Source organism: Onychostruthus taczanowskii, unplaced genomic scaffold, assembly GCF_017590055.1.
Source record: "Onychostruthus taczanowskii isolate IOZ18803 unplaced genomic scaffold, ASM1759005v1 scaffold10, whole genome shotgun sequence".
NCBI classification, from domain to species: domain Eukaryota; kingdom Metazoa; phylum Chordata; class Aves; order Passeriformes; family Passeridae; genus Onychostruthus; species Onychostruthus taczanowskii.
The window spans coordinates 7,024,625-7,045,874 of record NW_024496526.1 but is presented as its reverse complement, the minus strand read 5'-3'; the positions used below and the strand labels follow the sequence as shown (position 1 = coordinate 7,045,874).

Here is a 21,250-nt window from a genome sequence, read left to right as displayed (position 1 = left end):
TTATTTCTATCACCTAAAGTACTGCCATATAAAAGTTCTATTTCTAAATACTATATGTACCTGCTGTTTCATTTATAATGCCCATCAAATTGGCACCACCAGTTCTGGCATATTCTTTTTTTCTCTTTGATCTGGTCTGTGTAAGTGAAATAGAGACATTAGCTCCTGAGGACAAAGTGTGGTCTCAGCTCTGCTTGGCCTTTGCACTGTGGTGCATTCATGTGCTTCTTTGGGCATGTAGAGAGCAACCTGGCACATGAGTGCCCTCATGAGCAGAACAACCCTGTCCTGCTCCACCTGGCATTTAGTCACACCTGTAAGTTCTTAAAGGCACAGCCAGCCACATTTTCATCATGTGGTACTGATAACACAAAAAAAATACAGCTGTTTAAGGATACTTTTGTCTATGGATGTATCTGTTTTTTATTCATGCTGTCTTTGGCATGGGAACATCAAGGTGATTTTTACTAAGAATGGGGGGCTCACAACTAACAGCCATGTAAGGAAACAGAAGATAATGTCTACACCCTTTTACTGTAGCCATCCTAAACACACAATACCCTCCTTTCAAAACAAATACAGATTTTGAAAGCTTTTCATTCAGTGAGCAAAAATACATTGTCTGTAACAAAACTATTTCCTCTAGTTTATAGAGCAATTTTTAATGCTCTGAGCATCTCTAAATGCTGCATGTAAAAAGGAGGAAGAAGAAACCAGACGGGAGAGGTTTTTTAAATTTTATCTGCCTTTAAAAATGATTGGTGAGAAGCTGTAAATCTTCTCAGTTAAAAAATTAAAAAGTGGAATATTTTAAAAACACTTTCAGGAGACAGCCTGTAAGCACTGGCTGTGTTCTCACTGCGTAGGAGATTCACACAGCGAGGCAGATTTATGTTTTATTGAAAACCTTGCTACTGCCTTTAGTTCTATGCTGCAAGTGACATGCACTGAATACATTTCTATCTTCTTTCTATTTTCAGGAAGAGATGGCACCTCTTCCCACCTGGTGACACCAGTTTCCTTTATCCTACCAGGATCCCTTATGAGGAATCCAGTATATTCAGCAAAGTCAACATTGCCAACCCTGATCTGAAACGCTTTCCCGAGTTTAGGAACTCAACAGCCCATGTTGTTACACTCAGTCCAGGACAGGTACCACTTATATATGAGCTTTACATTACCTAATTTTCTATTTAACTGGCCAATTAAGGGCTAGGAAATCTTAACAAATTGACTGTGGAACTTTGCTCTTCCTTCACTCCACATTCAGACTTTATCGATTTCTCTCAGCACAGAAACTTTCTTCACTGACAGTTATTTGCGTAGACTTTTTTGTACAAAAACTGCAAACATCTGGAGAGTTATCAATCAGCTGCCTGATTCATAGATCAGAGTTCAGTCAGCTGCTTGATTCCATACAACCACCTTCCTCACCTCAAATTTGTCTACTTCAGAACCTTCTTGAACTCTGACCTGTCTACTCTGACAGCACTATATTGCATAAAATGCATTTGGTTAATGAGTATATAGAGCTAGCAAAGGAACTCATATTTTAGTAGTGAATAGCCTTCACCTGTTGCTTTACTAAATATTTTAATAATGATATTTGCATTTAGAGTGCACACCATTCACAGATTTCATGGTGCTTTACAGGGCTGTGAGGATGTTTTTAATCCTGCTTTACTGAGAAGGTTCAGCTGTAAGTGCCTGGCTGACAGTCACACAGGCAGGCAGCAGCAGTGTGAGAGTAGGGCTCAGGACTCTTGATTCCCAGTCTCCTGCTGTAAATAGTGTCCTTCTTTATTTAATCAACAAGGTCTGTATTTGGAGTCTGAATTACCCTTATTCATTTGTTCAGCCATGCATGTCCTGGTAAGGCACTGCTGTGCATCTCAAACTGTCAGGCCCTTCCAAAGGAATTTTGCAATGGTCATTGCTCAGACAGTGGAGTTGCTGCTTCTGGAGCCCTTTCACTATTCCCCTACCAGATATTGTCACCTCTTTTGACCTGCCAGCTCAACAACTTGTATGGGAATTCCCCTGTCCCTAACTGGCAAACCCAGCTGCCTTCAACAATTTAAAGAGTGGATTTTTGCTAATTAAGTTAATTTTGAGGAGGCAGAGGAGGGCAGGATGATACCCATCAACTGGAAGTGTATGCTCTGCAGTTGGTACAGATGCAAATGTGGAATCTATGATCAGCCTTTACTGTTTGCACTACATTAGCTCATACTCATACTCCTAAAGCAAATCATTAGTTTCACATTCAGCACTTTCTAAGGTTGCAGCAGTCAGTAATTTAAAGCACACAGAACAAAGTTTTGCTATTGATAAAAAGGCCACATCCATTCAGCACTGAGTAATCCCTGATCCCCAATACTATTTGAATTTATAATCTCCTTTGCAATGATCAAGCAGACTAGTGAACCTTTAATATGATCTTAATTTTAATTAGGCTTAAAGCAATTACAAATTAATCTTGCAGGAATAAAGATCTTGAGCCAGCTCAGTAATACAATTTGTCTGCATTGCCATGAACAAGATACTGTTTGGATTTCTTAGGGGGGAAAGTAATGTAGAAGCAATGATGGAGCGGTGAAGTATTGTCTTTGTCCATTTTATCAGTGCCTCCTGTGTGGTGCTTGCCAGCATCTCATCCAGGAGCTTTTGGGGCAGGTGGCTGGGAGCTGCTGCCATTTGATGGAGAGGAAAAGAATGACCTAGAAGAACTCCTTTATTAACAAGGGAGAGAATTCCTAAATAATGTCTTGATATGTGCTTAACAGTGGTTTTCACATAGAATTAGCCCAATTACTGAAGAATTTGTAGGCATCTTTATTTTGTGATAAAATGTAGCATCTCCACTCATTCCCAGAGGGTATGCAGAACATTTTGGATTATTGTAACAATAAAAGGCTGAAAAAACGAAGACAAAGGTGTTCTTAGGTATTCAGGAGAGCAGCTGCATGTAGAGTGAGTGCAGCTTTGAATATCAAAAACTTAATGTGTCTAATGCCACCTTCTGGTCGATGTTTGCTACCAGCCATTTTTTACACCCTTTCTGCCTGAAAGCAGAATTCCTTCATGTAACATTGTGTCAGTGCACAGAGTGTGCTTCAATTAGATCCTTTGTGCCCTTCCACTGTACAGAGGTGAACCTCTATTATGAATTTTGGTAGCTGATTGAGATTTAAGGTTTTATAAGGTTTCATCTGTACCTGACCACTGGCTGTCAGCTGCATTTCAATAGAAGTAACTTCTGGTTATACATTAGTGATCTGTTCTGAAACAAATGATGAAAACATTAAGATGTCAAGCTTACTTGAAGAGGCAGCTGAGTAGTGGAAGGGCTTGCAGCAGTACTATACCCACTGTATCAAGTGGAAGTTACAAGCTCAAGTTGTGTCACACAAATGTAGGGGGTCCTTATAAATGTTTGGACCTGGTCACCTATTTGATGGTTGCAAAGCTGAGGATTAAGTATGGAGCAGCATTTCTAGTAATACCTTCAATCCTCTCTCAAATATACAAATACTCCCTAAAAGACCAGAAATGGGACAAAACACATCTGTTCTTGTATCTTCTACCCATGCTCTGGGACAAGTGTTAAGAGAGTTAGAGATCTGTCACCCTCAGCCTAATTCCTGTTCAGGACAGGTGTCCTATCTGCCATCAGTGGCACCTGGCACCTCAACAAGGTGGTTCATCCTTCCTGTCTTACACAATTACAGTCCTGCAGGAGCATTCATCCCACCTTGTCCTTCAGCACAGGCTGTAGAAGGAGCCTGTGCACATAGATGCTTAACTTTTTTGATGATTAAAAATAGGAAAGATGAATATCACCTGAAAAGGCTACAAAAACTGAGATGCTGTACAAGGATAAAATCGTTGATCATTCTTTCCTCTGCCCCACTTCTCACTGACTTTTGGCTTCCTTCCTGCTCTCTAATGTAATTGCTCTTAATCCATCTCCCTGTTAATCCATATCCACATAACTAGACAATGGTAGGGAGGCTACAAAGTGATCAGAGTTCATCTGAAGGTATGGAGAGCAAGCAGCTGCCACTCTGGACCCCTGTGAGCAATCCCATTCCCCCTCTTGCCAGCCCAGGCAGGTGCTGTTGGAGGCAGTGCTTGCCTGCCCTGTGGCCTGGCCCTGTGCCCCAGGGCAGCCTGGGGCCAGAGGAGCTGCAGTGCAGAAGTGCAAGGAAAGGCCTGACTGAGGTCATCTAAGAGGCACATTGGGTCTGAGAAGGATCCCCTCCCTCTGGCCTTGAAAAATATTGTTACTGGATGGGAAAAAAAAAACTGTTTTAGAAAAAGATGAACATTACTGCTTGCTGGTTATTGTCACTGAATGGGAAAAAAAAAAACTATTTTAGAAAAATATGAACATTACTGCTTGTTGGTTCTCACCACGGTCTGCTGCTCAGAAACAACCTCCCCTGCTTCTGCTTACCTGCTTTCTCAAAGTCTAAAAGAAACACATTTATGTGGCCACAAATACAGTTGTCACTCAGTTGCTGTGTTTAGCTGCAGGATTTTCTCTTTCTGTGCTTCTGCTGCAGAATCTAACACACCATGGGATCCTGCTCAGCAGCAGATCTCCCAACAGCACAGGCAAACCTCTGACTTTTAACCTAACCCTGAGCAAGAAGAAATCTTCACGAAGTCAGGGAGGGATTTCCCTGTGTGCTGCCTTTAAAGAAAGGGTGTGAGAACATCAGATTGGGCTTAAAGTGGCGAGCAGCAGAACACACAGTCTGGATAGCCAAGAAAAATATAATTGATACCAAAGAAAAGTGTTTTAGTAAGTCAAGAAGTGCAGTAATTCAAAGGTAGCATAGTGTTCCAGCTCAAAGTATACAAAAGACTTTTTAAATGGGGTTATAGTAAAAAAACCTACCTTTTTTTGGAAAAGAATTTAAGTGATTTTACTAAAAGAGAATTCAGAGTTGGCCACACCATTATGCATAGTAGATGACTGGTAATTCTGTTCTGGGGAAGGAATAAAGAGTTTTCACATGGGAGACTGCAGAGCTGGCCCCAAGTCACCCCATAGGGAAGGCAGACAGCCCAACCCAACCTCAGGACACCAGAACTATGATTTCCATCACAGAAGAAGCAGAAGAGTCCAGGAGCTGAATTTATGCTAGAATTGGTGCTAAAAACACTGCCCAACCTGCAACACCTAGGGAGAACCCCATGAATGCCACAAAAACAAAAGGTCAAAGCTGCAATTTCCTGACTCTGCTTCTCCACCTCTTCCCTGAGCTTCCCTTGTTCTCTCACCTGGGTCACTGTGGGCATGGCCTGATGCAGCCCCACTCCCTCCTCTTCAGTGTGCCTTTCCCCATGGCTGTGCCTGTGTTTCTGACCCCAGCTGCCCTTGGAGCTGTTTCATTGGACAGGAAGACACCAGGAGGGAGGAGGAGGCAGGATGAGAAGCCCCTTCCAAGCACCAGGAACAGCCAGGCTCCAGCTGGGATGAGGCATAGGCTGGGGCAGCAGGGCTCACACAGTCCTCAGGTGGTGTTCCCACAGACCTGGCTATGCCTGCACCTACTTCATTTTATGTTTCATTGCCATGGTTGTGAACACTTCTGGGATTTCCTTGGGTCCCCCTGTGGCTCAGTGTCTTTATCTTCCCATCACACTGGCTTCCTTTTTGTGTGCATTTACCTAAATATCTTTTCCTAATGAGCAGAAATTTCTTGGCATAATATTTCACTTCAGGGTGTGCTCTCTTTTTGAAGCAATTCCACCTTTGCCCTACCTTTGCACTGTATCAAGTTAATCATGTCCACTGAGAATTCAAACCTGCTCTGTTCTCTGTGATGTACAAGTCTTCAGCATTGCTCCACTTGCTCTCCCAACTGTTCCTTTGGTTTCTTTCCTCCCATTACAGCATCTCATTTTATCTTTTCTGGGACTTCTGTCCTACTTTAACTTCATTTGCTATATTTGGCTGTCACTAGCCTAAATATTGAAATTATCTGATTGGTTACTGTTTAGATCAGTATCTTCCCAGCATGAATAAAGTTAGATAAGTTCTGTGGAAAGCAGACTAGCACAATATTATCTCTCAGCTTGGAGTAGTTCTGTCTTGCTATTGCACTTTACGTTTTTCCCTGTAAAATGTTTGCTGCAGTTGTGTGTGTTGTTTCATTGTGGCTTACTTTCATGTCTCCTATAGGAATGTAGCTAAATCTGTGTCCCATATTCATAAACATATGGAAGTCTGCTTTTTTCAATTGTGAAATTGATCGTTAGAGGCAGCGGTGGTGGTTTTTTTGTTTGTTTTCATTTTGTTGTGTGTCTGTTTGCTTCTAATTTGAAAACCTAGAAGAATACTAGTTTGTAAATGTAGAAGAATCCTACCTTTCTTTTCTGGGTTGTTTGGGTTCTGGGGTTTGGGTTTTTTTGGTCTTGTTAGTTCTGCTCTCTTGCCAGCTGTATTTTTTTTTTTTATTTAATTACCTTTTTCCATTTCTTAATCTTTAGTAAAGTTTTAGTCCTTTTGCTTTTTGATAATTTCAATTTTCTTGTTGCTATAAATCCTAATTTTAACAAGCATAAGCTTGTTCAACAATAAAAGAGGGAGAGCAAGTGTCTTTATGGAGCCTTTTTTGCCTATTTGAGTCACAGCTCTGTAGCTCTTCTATAAACTGCATCAGCAAACAGGGCCAGCTGCAGAGAGACACAACTTTGCAGTTATTACCCTTAACCTGCTGGCAAGGGAAATCTGATTAGTCTCTAAAGGACCAAGTTCCTCCTCTTTGGTTTGAAAACACAGGACAAGTTGTGGGGATTGTATTTTCCTTCTGGCCGTACCTGCTCTCTCCAAAGCAAATCTGTCTCCCTTTTGCAGTCATGTGGAGCCAGCACATTCCATGCCTGATTTCCTTCTTGGTTTTCCAGGCAGCATCTCTTACTGGAACATTTATGCATTTTCCTTAATCATGTTCCCTTGCCACACAGTCCCTCCCCAGTGTCTGCATGCCCTCCTCCAGCACGCTGCCGCTCGCTGTTCCTGCACAGGGCTCACAGGAGGGATCCCCTTGGTGCAAACGGCCGCTTACGGGAGCTCTGCTTTCTTCTGCTGTAACACAAGGTTTGCCAGGGCTCACATTACACCTGGCCACTTGGAGGGCGCCCAGAGACTTTAGCAGAGTTCAGTGTAAGATCCCCTGTAGAGCAGATGAGCATTTGGGGAGGGGGGGTTTGCATGATTTTGCAGTCAGTGAAACTAGAAAACCCTTATCATAAACCAATTGTTGCTAATGCAACTGCACTGTTCATTTAAAGTGGATGTTTCCTTGATAAAAACAAAACTCTGAAACATGTTTTGGCTGCAGTCTATAGGGTTTCATACACTTATATGTCAGGACTAACTAGTGATATTTTTAAAATAATGACCCTCCACTGACTGACTTCCTCTTCTGTTCTGTATGCTGTACCGGATTAAAGAATAATTTCCAAATGTTTTTGACCTTTGGAAAGCCAATGCTTCTTTTTGTTTGACTTAAATTTAAGCCTGTGGAGAACATTTGTCATCTGGCCCAAAAAATGAGAGTGTTCCAAGTGTCCTGTCAGTGTTTGCAGGACTGGTGCCATTGTTTCCCCCACAGACATTTTCTCATTAGCTGTGTTTTGATATAATGAAGCACAGGGCTATCTGGGCAGTAGAACATTCTTCTAAGTAATTTGTGCCTACCAAGAGAAAGAACTGTCTGCAATTCAGATACAGATCATTGCTTTACTTTACCCATTTTGAAGTATATATTTTTATCTCCCTCTGACCATTTTTATAACTTGTCAAAAAATATCTTTCATGCTTTTCTTGATAGCTCCATGTTACTCTAATGTTCAGTAATCTGCAAAGCTTGTCCTCTATCATCAAAACAACATCAGTGTCTTGTACCATAAAAACCATGGGTTGGAATCAATTTTATGTCACAGCTATCATCCTGATATTGTCGTAAAGCTCTGATCTAAACTAGATTGTCCCAGAAATCATGACATTTTCTTTTAAAAGCCTGTCTACTAAAAGTGACAAATTTAATACTGGTGATTATTTACCAGAATTAAAGCTGCATTTTGTCACCTAGTCACCTAGATGAGCATAGGCATGCCTGCTTTTTGGGAAAGCCAGCTGGCAGTCCTACAGGAACTGGGAAGTCTGCTCAGTTGGAGAGTCTACAAAAGAATTCCTGCTTGGCTGAGACACTCTCTGAAGTCCTGATGTTCTGCTGCACCAGCTGCACCCCCTCTGTTCTGCTGGACTTTGCTTACCCACAGCAATTAAAGGTTATAGTCCTGCTTGGGACTATATGGGAAGGAGTTTGGATGAAAGGTAGTTCTGGATCACGTCCATTTCTTACATGATACAGTGGGCATTTAAGTCTTGAGAAAAGGCTCTTTAAAAGAGAGAAATACTTATCACCTCTCACCTGTGTCCTTGCCTCAGTTCTGTCTCTACATCCCACATCACCTGAATTAAAAAACTGTGTCTTTCTTCAGGCTTCTGCCTGTACCCTAATGCAATGTCTCCAATTCCAGGTCCTGCTCGTTCCAAGGCACTGGTGGCACTATGTGGAATGCATTGATCCTGTCACTGTCAGCATTAACTCTTGGATTGAACTGGTATTTTCCTTTTAATGTCTTGGGGGTGTAGCACTTCCAAGGGATTTCTGTCCCTTTCCTGCCAGGTTCAGTCCTATTGGGTGTGTTGTGTTCAGAGGCTGGTGAGGGAAAAGCCCTTATGGATACATTTTTTCAGGAAGAACAATTCAAGGTTCCACATCTGAAGCCCCAGTTCAGCAGAAATCCCCTTTCAAGTTTACTTCAATCAGGTAAACAATTAAACACAAGCTAAATTTTCATGCCTAGTTTCTGAAAGGCCAGCCAGCTTTGTGCTGAATAGAGAACAAAAAACCAGGAACTTCACCTCAAGGACAAGCTTATGTGCAAAGCTAAATTAGAATTTAAATCAGATTAATGTGAATAGGAAGGGAGGAGAAGATTTTTGAATTTTCATTCCTCTGTGATAGTTTTGATTTGGCTGAAGTTGGATTTCCTCATGTATTTAATTAATTTTCTTCTCCCTGGGCTTTGATTTTTCTTGCTCATGTTAACCAGTATATATGGGATGGTTCCAGGGATATCATAAAATCATAGAATAGTTTGGATTGGAAGGGACCTTTAAGAGTTGTCTAGTCCAATCACTCTACAAGGAGCAGGGACATATTCCACTAGATCATCTCAGTACTCCAGAAGGTTTTCGGATTGACATTACTTTATTATTAATCCTAGGTTAATATTAAAATAATTAAAAAAAAAAAACTTTTGAAATAGCTTGTGAAATGGCCTCACTAAAATACTCACTGCCTTTGTTTTTCCCTACTTCTAAAACCTATATTAGACTGGAAACCTGCAGGGAAAGAACACATGCTTTCAGCTGCTGTTCCAAGACCAGACAATGTATTTCTCATACCCACATCAAACCAAGCAGAGCAGAGGAACTCACTTGGGTATTTCCCTCATGGAGAAATTCTCGAGATGAAACCTGTGTATTTAGCAAGGACAGCAGGCCCACAGCCCAGACCAGGCTCTTACACAGCCCTAAATGCAGTCAGGCTGTTTCCAGCGCCAGAGAAAGCACCAATTTTATTGCAGAGCAGCCACTTAAGCCTGCCTTGAATTTGAGCCTTTGAGGTAATTCAGAGGTGCTGGCTGTGTGCCCTGGGCTTGGGAAGGCCCTGATGTCACCACACACACTTGTGCCCTAAGCTGGGCCTCACAAGTTGTCCCCCTCTGGAGGAGCAGGCTGTGGTGGGATCAGCTTGGCTGGTAGCTCCCAGGTGCTGGGGTGGGGCCTGGGCATTTCTAGCTGTTCTTATGTGTTGCAAGGAAAAAAAAAAGTGGAGCTAAATTCCAGGTCCTTTTCTGTCACAAAGCTCTTACAGAAGCCACCAAGATCCTTTTTGGTGCCAGCAGCAGTCAGTGGTTGTGTGGTGTCATAAGCAGAGGAGTGTTTGCTGGTTCTTGCTAATAAATGACACACACCCTCCCCAGATATCAGTATCTGCCATGTATAGCAAATGTGGCTATTGCAGCACAGGTGAAAGCTCCTTACAGAGATCACCCCTGCAGCTGATGATCCAGCATTGTCTGTGAGGTGTTGGACCCTCCATCTATAAAATAAATTCTGACATGGATTCTAAAAGAAAATTCTGAGAACATTTGCATTACCAAACCAAGCAGTTCTTGCTCGCAGCTGTTACCAGCTGCTTTCATATTGACAGATGTGAATCACACCAACAATTACAGTCCCAGTGAAACCATTAATTATATTGGCAAGAGTTTAGAGTAGAAATTTAATTTGTTTTCAGCTGGATGTGAGCTACCCAAAAGTATTCCTTGCTTTCTAATATACTGTCATGCAATCAGTACAGCCCTGTTATTCAGCAGGCCAGGATGAATACCAAGAATGCAACACCTTAAATAATTTCCACATGTAGATACCAAGCTCCTTATTTTGGTGGTTTTTTATACAAGGCCATTAAAAAGCCTAGCATCCAAACTCACAAAATGCCAAGAGCACTTCCCCCTGCTTCTACCCCAAATTCTGCTTAGGGTTCCAGGACAAATTGCTGCCTTCAGCCCTGATACTAGCCAGATGTGGTTTGCTTGACAGGTTCCCTGGACTGATCAGGGCTGTGGGTTGACCATGTTGCATCTTCCCTCCAAAACGAATATATCGAAGCATCTCAGTTGAAGCAAATTGTCATTGAGATAACAAAACCACCATCCTGTTCGGGGAGTCTTAACATTCCTTCCACATACAAGAAACTCAAATGGGAAAGAAAGCCAAGATCCTATAAAGTTTTTTTTCTGCTATCCTAACCTAGCCAGTATCCAGCTGTCCAAGAGGGATCATGAATGAAGTGAAGGCCTGAAACAAAGAGCCTGTTACTAAGTTTGTAAGTTAATTTTCAGTTTTGCAGGAGAGTTTTCAGAGCAAATGTGCTTTTCCTTCTGGTGATGTTCAAAAGTGCAGCAGTTTGTCAGCTGTTTGTTACATGATAAAATATTTCCTAAATTTCCTTAAGATTCACTTTTGTGCTTGTGTAGCCCTTAGATAGCTGCTGCCTTGCTGTAACATCCTGTGTGTTTTAATTTCTTAAATTAGACAGAATACGTAGATATAAAAACGTGCTATGTACTTTATGGCTCTTCTAGTCCTAAAGAGCTGTTTAAATGCACACATTAATTAAATGCTAATATTGCATTATAATTTCAAGCACCAGATTCAATTAACAAAACACTAATAAGGGAAAAGATTATATACACATACTATTTTTTGCATATCCTTATTCAGATGAGCAGTCACACCAAAGCCTGTGCTGTCACCTGTTTGGGGGCTTTACACAGGAAGAGAGTCTGAAACCTTCCACTGACTTCACGTGGATGAGTGTGGCTTTCAAACTAAGGCCATCTATGTTTTCCCTAAGATGTTTCAGCTATCTGCAGAGACCCATGAACTATTCTATCCCCTAAAACCTTCTGTTCTCTTGAGGCAGGATGCAGATCATGAAGCCCGTGTAGAAGAGGCCATAACTCGAATGCTGGTATGCGCCATAAAATCAGCAGAAAATCCCAGTGATGGAGATCTCTGGCTAAATCCCACGGAGGTGAGCCCTCTACTGCTCCCATTATGGCAGCAATAACAAAGAATTACTGACATTTTGCTTAGCTCCCCCTGAGTCTTTATGCTGCTTTGAGAAAAGAGTTTTACATTCGATCCCTTCATGTAGCAAAAGTAATTAATGGAAGATAATCACGCAAGGTTGAATTGAAACATGTCTCCTTTTAACTGAGTGTATTCTGGGTGTTTTCTTAGGTTGAGGCAACATCCCATGAAACCAATCTTCAGTACCTGAATAAAGCAGTGTCTGCATACCTCAGGTGTCAGGAGACAAGTGTGTCAGGACAGGCACGTTCCAGCAGCACCGGTGCAAAGCAGAGGACAAATACGTCATGCAAGAGGAAGAGAAGGGAAGCTGGCTGTGAACCAGAGAGCTGCACATTACTAACCCAGGAATGTGACTTTCCAACACCCAAAGCAGAAGAGCTGCAAAAAATACCTTTTGGGCCTCATCTTATTCAGGTTTTACCACAGTCTCACAAAACCAGCATGATGGGTGCAGTTGCAGTTGAAAGTGACAGTGGAGATCTCTGTGAAAATGAAGGAGAACATTTTGGAAAATTACAGTGCGAGAGGAAGAGATTGTTAATGAGTAATGACTGTGAGACAGCTGCACATCAAATGGATTCAGACTGCAGTCCATGCACCTCACAAACAGCCCTTTCTACCAATGACTTGTTAGACTGTCTGGTTAATCCTCGTGTCATCAGTTTAGTGGCTCAGCTGCTGTTGGAGAGAATGAGAGTGTGATGCTGGAGTGCTTTATCATTGCTGAAACAGAAATCAAACAGCAGCCTTGTTCTGCATGTTTAAGATCTGTAATAATTGAATGTTCCATTTCAAGTAATTTTTAGGTACAGATAGACACAGTTAATGGTTAAGTGCAGGTTGAAGTTGAGCTGAAAGAAGAATAGCTTGTTAGTGATGTCTGGGAAGAGAAAGGTGTGTTTAGTCAGAGAGCTGCTCAATGTTATGAGAGAGCACACACAGTCACACTCCCACCGTGCTGTGCAGGTGGGATCTTCACAGTGTTCTACAGCCCTGAGCTGGAAAACAAGTATGGCTTGATGCTGGATAGCAGAGGGAGTGCTGGGACATGGTCCCAGGGGTGGGAGCAGATAGATTGACTGACTGTAGACTGCAGTCCTTGGCCACATTTGAAGTAAAATGGTCAGTAAGCAATCAGTTGATTACATTAGAAATAATAAATTCAGGTAAACCTAAACCTCAGCCAAGAGACAATGCACTCACTAATGCATTTACTTCCTCCCTTCCACTAAATAACTTCAGTTGTGTCACAAAGCTCTAGGCTGGAGTGAGACAAAAGCCTTTAGCAAGAAAGTAGCCTTTAGTTAGTTCAGAAACTCTTGAAGGTGGGAGAATAAAGGCATTGGGAAGTTGTTGCTATTTTTTATTTAAAGCCAGATGTGCACAGTCCCCATCTCTAAGAAACAGCAAAACAGCTATGACTTTTTACCTCTGTCCTTCTCTTTACCATAACAATCAAAATGTATTAATTTTATTTTTTTTGATTGTAAATGGTTGCTGTACAAGATCATCCTTTCTTCAAAGGATAGTAATCCTTGGATTTGTTTTTGAAGGTTGGGTTGTTCTTTGATTGAAAAGTTAGGGAACGTGAAATATAGGCAAGAAGGTTTGTTAACTCTGTAGCTATACCTGGAGACTTGAACAAAATCTGGGAAGAAAGCTGCTGGCACCTTCCAGGATGCTCTCACCTCCTCTGATTTCTGTTTGTGGTGGCAACAGAGGCATTTTCCCTAACTGCAGTTTCAAGAGACAGCTTCTGCTCCTGTGAAACCTTTACTTTTAAAATGTCTCCTTGCTTGTGTCTGCTGGAGACCAAGAAACCAGTTTCTATCATCAGCCTGTTCCCATAGCCCTAACCTTGCACCACCAGCCCTCCAGCTGGTATTTCCTTTGTTTGCTGTGTGTTCCCTGCTAAATACATGAAGCTAGTGCTGTTTCCACAATGATCACCTTCCACTAATTTATAGTTGAAAAATCCTGATTGCAAAGGTGCTTTCTCTCTGCTTTTATTCAGATTGCATGTTGGCAGGGCCCTGATGAATTATGGTAAGGGCTTTAGATATGCACCAGGAGATTAGAAATTCAGGAAACCTTGCCATTTCAAAAATCTCCCCAAAAACCTAATACACTTGGAAGAGGATTAAGTTGAAAAGGCACAAAGGTTCACGTTTAACAAGAACAGAAACCTTACCCTGATGGAAACAGCTGTGTATGTAGTTTGCTGGAGACCCTGGCTTTGAAGAATGGCTGTGAGTTAGCAGCAGAGGCCACACGAGCTCCATCTCTCACCCACAAATGGGCAGTTTCCAGTGTCCTGCTCTGCCCTGGTAATTTGGCTCAGACCCTGATAACACCTCAGCAATGTGAGAAAATCCACTGTTCTTGTTTCATGTTTCTACACCAAAGGGTCTCAGTGGGGTTGCACCCTTGCAACTAGACCAGAATTTAATAAACAATCCTGTTGATACAGTTCCTGTTAGTGTGATGGCACTGCTGTGACAAAGGTTTTCGGTCAGGAATCACTTAGGAAACATCTTGGTCATCTCTGCTGCCTTTACTGATTCACCAGGCTCATAGGGAGCTGTCTGTGGAACAGGGCAGACCCATTTTGAGGCACAGGCACATCTCAGCAGAGCTGGGTTTAGCAAGACCCTGCTCATGTCCTACTGCTGGGCTTGCCTTTTCCATGCTGACCAGAGAGGCTGGGACCAGCTAGAGAGCATTGCTGCTGGGAGCAGTTGCACTGGGAAGGAAGGGTTACAAATGCCTCATTTTAATTCACTGAGCAAAAATAGTCTTGCAATAAAAAAGCTTTTATGTCTAGAACAGATAGAGATGGGGGAGGAAAAGCACAGGCAGTAAAGTGGAGGAGGATAGCAGCATCATCTTCCAGTCCCCACAGTGTGAACTTGCTTAGCTTAAGCTTCCCTCCCATCACAAAGATCATTTTAACATACTGCATGAAATCTGCACTGAACATTTCATCCCTCTGTATTCCAAATGACTGTCCTTGGAAAGGCTCACTGAACATGTCAGGGGTCTCTGTAGGACTTGCCCTGATTGCCTTCCATGCCTGTGCCAGAGGACCCATCTCGGACTCAGTGTAGGAGCAGCATTCTCCCAAGGCTGAGCTGTGTTCAGTCACATCCCTCACCACTCCAATCACACCCTCTCTGTCTGGGGACAGTCACAGTTTATGCCTGTCCAGGTGCAGCCCATGATTTAAGGGCCAGGCTGTGGCCAGAAGCCATTAAGCCAAGGGGACAGGGAGAAGAGCGAGTGAGGCTGTTTAGGATGCAAGGCAAAAGCACCAGAAGGACTTTGTGTCTCAGAGGTGCAATATAAAATCTCAGTCATACACTCTGCACACAGGGGCAGAGAGAGAAATGACCACAAATTCAGCAAATCACGTATGGCAAATGGCTTGTGCACCAGTAAGAGAAATTTATCGCTCTGACCTGATGCGCAGCATGCCGAGTGCCACGATTCCTGACGCCGTTTCTAAATTCATGGCCACTGCGTGCAGAAGCTCAGACAAGTTTCTACATATTCATGGCGTTAAAAATAAATGTATCTCTCTGGTGACAGCCTGTCTCCAAGAGGAGCAGGAACCCAGTGCTAGCCCTCTGCAACTGCTGATAGAAACTTTCTCCCCCAAGAAGGAGTATTTCCCACTCACTGGGAAATGGGCATGGCAGCAGTTGAGATCATAGCCCAGAGCCATCACTGGGGTGGTCACAGTCCTGCAACTGCTGATAGAAACTTTCTCCCCCAAGAAGGAGTATTTCCCACTCACTGGGAAATGGGCATGGCAGCGGTTGAGATCATAGCCCAGAGCCATCAGTGGGGTCTGGATCACAGTGGTGATCCTTGTCATCTCTGCTTTAGCTGAGTGACAGTAAGAGATGGACCCTGCAGGCCTGATGTTGAACATAAAGCCTTGCTCCAGCCCAGGAGCAAGGCCAGTCCAAGCAGAGGGATGGACCAGCACATTCACTTCCCACACACATCCAGGCTGTTCTGCTTGGCTGGTGGGCACCCTGTGTGCTCCCTGCCCCAGTACCAGGTTTGCAGAGTGGCTCATGGGCCAGCCGGGATTCTCTCTCCTGGACTGACTGGCATGGCTACTCGCTGGCCCTGAGCACCACCCTCACTAAAAGGAATCTCCAAAACCACATCCAGGTCTGACAGTCTCAGCTCTCAAGTGAGCAGGAAGGGAAAACTCCAAATAACATCTTCCAGAGTTTCAGTCTTCACTAAAAACCTCCCCACTAAATTTCTCTGGGTACCACTGGGTTTCACAGTGCTACTGCCCCCATTTGCCTCTCCCAGAACTTCTGCTGTGGCTCAGTTTTCCTGATGCCACAGAGCAGCTCAACTGCAGAGCTGTGACATATGTTATCATGTAAAATTAAATAAATTGAGCTTTTAACTAACAAACATGGCATATTGAAGAGGCAGAGAGAATCCTTCCACAGTGCTAACTGCCCTTTAAAATAAAAGTAGCGCTACAATTCAGTCCGTTTGCCAACTAGTAAGCTCCTTGCTGTGTTTCTCAGCTACAAATGTGAACTGTTTTGGTGTTTGGCATGAGCAGGCTTCCACTCACGGGAGTTTCCTCCATGGGACTTTTCCAGTGTGGCTGATGGGGAAAGACCTCTGCAAAAAAGAGGCCTGGTTTTACATCTGGTTAGTCCAGGTGGGGGAGGAAAAGGATCCTAGACCTCCTGTACCATATTCTTCTGTTCTCCAGACAAAGAGGTCTGACCCACAGCAAGATGGGGACACACTTTGCCACGCTGGCTGGAGGGGCACGTGGATGATCGTATCTCTGGTTAAAGAGCCACACATTTCAGAGCTGTGTTTTTGGAGACATCCCAAGTGGACGCTCCCAGTAAACATTAATTTCTCCATCTAATTAGTGGGGTTTGTCCAGCTTAGTGGTGTGACTGGGAGCTGGAAGTTCTGGTCACCTTGGAACAGCCAGTTTGGGAGGACCACAGCACCCAGGGCTCTAGGGGGAACTGTAGGGGATGGGGACAGAGGGGACAAGTGCTGTGCAGCAGTGGTGGGGAGAGGATTTTTGTGAGTCTCCCAGAGGCTCAGAGAACACAAGCAGAAACCCTGGAGCTCTCAGACATCCCAGTGCCCCTGTGCTGAGGCACCTGGGGAGCGTTGGAGGGGGTGAAAGTGCCTCACAAGCCAGAAGCGTTGCTTTGCAGCCAAACCTCACATGCATCACAGCTCTGCTGGCCTTGCAATTATTTACAGAGGCAGTGCCATGGAAAAGACACGGCCAGCTCCCTGCTCTGTACCTTACAGCTTCTTATTGAAACCTAGCTCTAGGTTTTGAGGGCACAGACTCTGCTGCTTCCAAAGCTCTGGTGGTATTGTCCCAGCAATGAGGTCTCATTCCTTGTGATGACCTATGAAAACTACTTTGTGAAGGTCTGAATCTGATACTTTCAGCACTGAAGAACTTTTAAATCCTATTTCACAGCAAAAGAGGTGGCCCCACATCTTTCCAAATCAGAAAGGTTGATTGTAAAACAGGTTTTCATCTCCCTGCTAGATATTTGGATCATTACAGCCACTCTCTGTCACATCACTGCATCACGGAAGGTATATAAGCTTCAATGGCAAGTAAAGAGTTAAAATTGCTCCTGAATTCCTCTCACCCCAGCCATATCCCCTCCTCCTGCTCCCAGAGCCTGGGCTATGCCCATTGAAAGCACCAGGCAGTAAAATCCTTCCCTTCTGAGCAGTGCCAGGCTTGTCCCGTGCCCTGGTGGGACACATGAATCCAGCCCAATTAGCAGCAGCCCTAACAAAGCTGGCTGAAAACCCACTATTAAAATGAAAGATGGTGTTGTGTAAAAAGAAGGCAGAGCAAGTGAGGCCGTAACACAACTTACTGCTGTCCCCAGAGGAGCCTCAGGACTTAGAGGGACTCGGTGCCTCGCCTGCATTTCAGCCCCTGCTTCCCCAGGGTTGTAATGTATTACCTCTGCATTTGCTTGGGGGTCTATCCAAAGGGATGAGGATCTCTGCCCTGGTTAAGAATGGAGCTATCTGCCCCCCTGTGATAGCTCACTGCAATGTGTTTATTCCTTGTTTGCTGCTGCTCCCTTGACTGAAAGCTGCAGCATTGCAAAGACTGATGCCGCACGTAGCTCAGCCCTGCTTTGGCCATGACTGGTCTCTCCACGTGCCAGCAGCCCCAGCTCCCCCCCAGGGTGGTGCCCTCAGGACAGCCATGCCTAGGTGAGCCTCCTCTCCATCCTGCTGGGGACCTGATGGGATCAAAGGTCTCCAAATCACCAACGCCTTTGACTCCAAGCACGTGAATAAACCTGATTGCCCCCAAGTCACACCCATGAGGAGGAGCCCTGTGGGCAGATCAAGGCCAGAGCAAGGCCAGCTTGAGGGTACAACACATCAGCAGAAGCATCCTCAGCCCCATGATGCTCTCCTGTGTCTGTCAAACATATTATTACCATTATTAACCCAAAAAGAAGTTCAGAGCTCTATCAGAAGAAGCACTAGAAAAGGAATCAGAGGAAGACAAGGCTGTCCTGGCTGGGGCAGGAGAGCAAGGATGAGATGGCCATACAGGTCTTTTCCTTCCCTTCCTCTTCAGAGAGTTAATTAGCAAGGCATGGTAACAGTATTTGTGCAGTCACTGCTTGCACTGATTACAATAAATTTTGTCCTGCATGTTAAAGTCAGAAACATCTCGCATCTGCCAAGCGGCAATCAGGACCAATTAATGAAGATGTAATTTCCCCAGATGCTGCTATTAACATAATTCACCGTGTTCCTAGCAACATGAATATAATTAACCCAGTTAACCACAACTCTCATCACCGCCCCACCAGGCTGCCCTTGGCCTCAGAGGAGCCTCCCTGCCCTGTCCCCAGCCACATCCACAGGTCTGAGGGGCACAGCCACTCCCCATCCTCTCTCCTCGAGGGGCGGGTTTGGGAGCCACAGAAATGCCAGAGGCTCTTCTCAGAGGCAGGACAACCCAAGACCCCTGACACCCAACACGGTTTCCAGGCCTCAGCTGCACCTCCAGTGATGGGTGACGCTGCAGCACGCCTGCCCCAGCCCTGGGAACGGCGCGCACCCGTGGGGTCAGACCCGTGGCAAAATTCAGCCAGTCCCTCGATGCAAGTGCCCTCCAGCCCTTTTCCCAGGCTGATTCCAGGGTAATGATGTGGCTGACACACAGCTCTGCCCTCATCACCAGCCAGAGCACAACAACTCACTGTGGGGAGCAGCAAGTCCAGCTGGGAGTCAGGGACAATCCTCAGCCATGGGGCAGCCCTGCAGGGCTGGGACCAGCGTCCATGGACACCTCCACACACACACAGAGAGACATGAACAAGGTCCAGAGCTCACCACAGTCCAGCAGATGGAGGAAATGGATTCCAGGCTGGAGAAAGGGGATGATATAATGCAAGAACCTCCTGAAGAAAGGCTGAAGCGATGGCTGGTGGCCAGCTTGAGCTGCAAGAGGCTCCAGTGCCCATGTGCAGGTGTGTGTCCCAGCTGAGTCTGGGGGCCACGAGGGCTATCCTGTGATAGCTGTGCTTATCCTGTCCAGGCTGGAGAAAGGGGATGATATAATGCAAGAACCTCCTGAAGAAAGGCTGAAGCGAGAACTGGTGGCCAGCTTGAGCTGCAAGAGGCTCCAGTGCCCATGTGCAGGTGTGTGTCCCAGCTGAGTCTGGGGGCCACAAGGGCCCTGGGTGCTCCTGTGATAGCTGTGCTTATCCTGTTCTTATCAGCATATCTTGTCCCCACGGGCTGGGGACAGATGATGCTCCTGCTGCTGATAGGGAAGGCTAGGGCAGGGGCAGTGGGATTTTCTGTCCTAACTCAGCTTTGCTGCTGCTTCTAAGGAGGAACTCAGGATGAGGAAGAGGAGGAAACGAAGGTTCAGGTGTTCAGACCAAATTTCAGGTTTCTCCAGTGCTTTGGTCCTTGAAGAGTTGAGGCAGAAGCCCCATCCTGTGCCTGCATCCCAGTCTTGCTCTCACCTGATCATTCACCAGGCACTGGAAGCAGGAACTGGAGATGCTCTTGGGAGGGACCAGGCCTCCTGCAGCCCCCTGGGCCGTGTTGTAGCAGAGAAGTTTAATCACTGCCCACCTTCAGGGCTGACACAGGCTGCAACCAAGATGCTTTAGCCAGGCCTGAGTGTTTACACAAAAAATTATTTCAGTTTTCCCTGATTTTAGAGTATGGACATTTTCAAGTGGTCATAACTGGTCAGAAGAAAGTTTCATCCACATGAAAGGACTTATCATCTGGGGGTTTAGGCTGGGTTTTATTTCATCATTCCACATTTTCAGCGTAATTTCAGGCTGGGTTTTATTTCATCATTCCACATTTTCAGTGTAATTTCACTTTAAAAAACAACAAAAAAAAATACAAAAAAAAATCCCCATGAGCAGATTTCTGAAAAGCTCAAAACAGTTGGAAAGGCTTTTGTTTCCTGAGGGAAGAGCCCCTGGTTTCTCTCCCAGCCTTTTTTTCTGGTGAGAGAGGAAACAAGAAAGGGTATGTTAAAAATTAATGAATGCTTTTTTTTTTTCTCCCACAAGTGTGGGGAGTTTTCAAATGAATTTAAACTATTCAGTTCGTTCTTTTGATAGCTTTGGTCAATAGGGAGTTGATTTCCCAGCCAGCTCTGGGACCACCTTGAAACTTCTAAAATTTGGAGAAGCATTGACCAAATCTCATTTCCTAGTGTGAGGCCACTAATGCTTTAAATAATTCATCTGGTTTCCTGCAGATTGATTTAACTCAAATCACCTGAAAATCCTAAGTGTAAAAACGTGGGTAATCTGCCGGGTCAGAAAAAGCAAGACATTTTAATGAAAGCATAGACCTCTCCAAACCAGTGAATAGTTTAACAATTACCTGATATAATAGCACGTAAAAAGATGCTGCGGACAAAGGTGAGATCATTCTTGTTAATTAAAGTGTCTGAGCCACAACACTCCTGCCTTAATAGTGGATTTAAGCTGAAGCGTTGTAAAGCGATGATAGATCGGTCATTGCTTTCGTGTAATTAAGGGAGAATAGAGAATTAACAAGTGCTTCTGCGGAGGGCCGAGGGAACGCTGCCAGCTCCTCACGACCCCGCAGGATGCGGCTTTCCTGGGCGCCGGTGGGACAGCCAGGGGCAGGCAGGGGGATGTCCCGGGGCAGGCAGGGGGATGTCCAGGGGCAGGCAGAAGGGCTGTCCCGGCCTGGGCAGGCAGGGGGATGTCCCGGCCTGGGCAGGCAGGGGGATGTCCCGGGGCAGGCAGAGGGGCTGTCCCGGCCTGGGCAGGCAGAGGGGCTGTCCCGGCCTGGGCAGGCAGGGGGATGTCCAGGGGCAGGCAGAGGGGCTGTCCCGGCCTGGGCAGGTGCGGGATCCCGTAGGGCGATCGGCCCAGCCCGGCCATGGAAGGGCTCGGTGCCTGCGGGTCCCGCTTT

General features: G+C 44.9%; 1 protein-coding gene across 4 annotated transcripts in view; it reads left to right on the top strand.

Moving 5' to 3' along the window:
- The window catches only part of HSPBAP1 (HSPB1 associated protein 1), a 38,313-nt gene extending 24,086 nt beyond the window's left edge, over positions 1-14,227 (top strand). For 3 of the 4 annotated variants that reach the window (XM_041409269.1, XM_041409278.1, XM_041409296.1), the window contains 4 exons: positions 981-1,152; positions 8,563-8,646; positions 11,586-11,696; positions 11,906-14,227. In XM_041409269.1, coding sequence (XP_041265203.1) covers positions 981-1,152; positions 8,563-8,646; positions 11,586-11,696; positions 11,906-12,460 — 922 coding nt within the window. In that variant the 3' untranslated portion in view covers positions 12,461-14,227. Of the gene's footprint in view, positions 1-980; positions 1,153-8,562; positions 8,647-11,581; positions 11,697-11,905 lie in introns of all 4 variants that reach the window. The other variant, XM_041409288.1, reaches the window with a different exon arrangement.
- Positions 14,228-21,250: the final 7,023 nt, after the last annotated feature.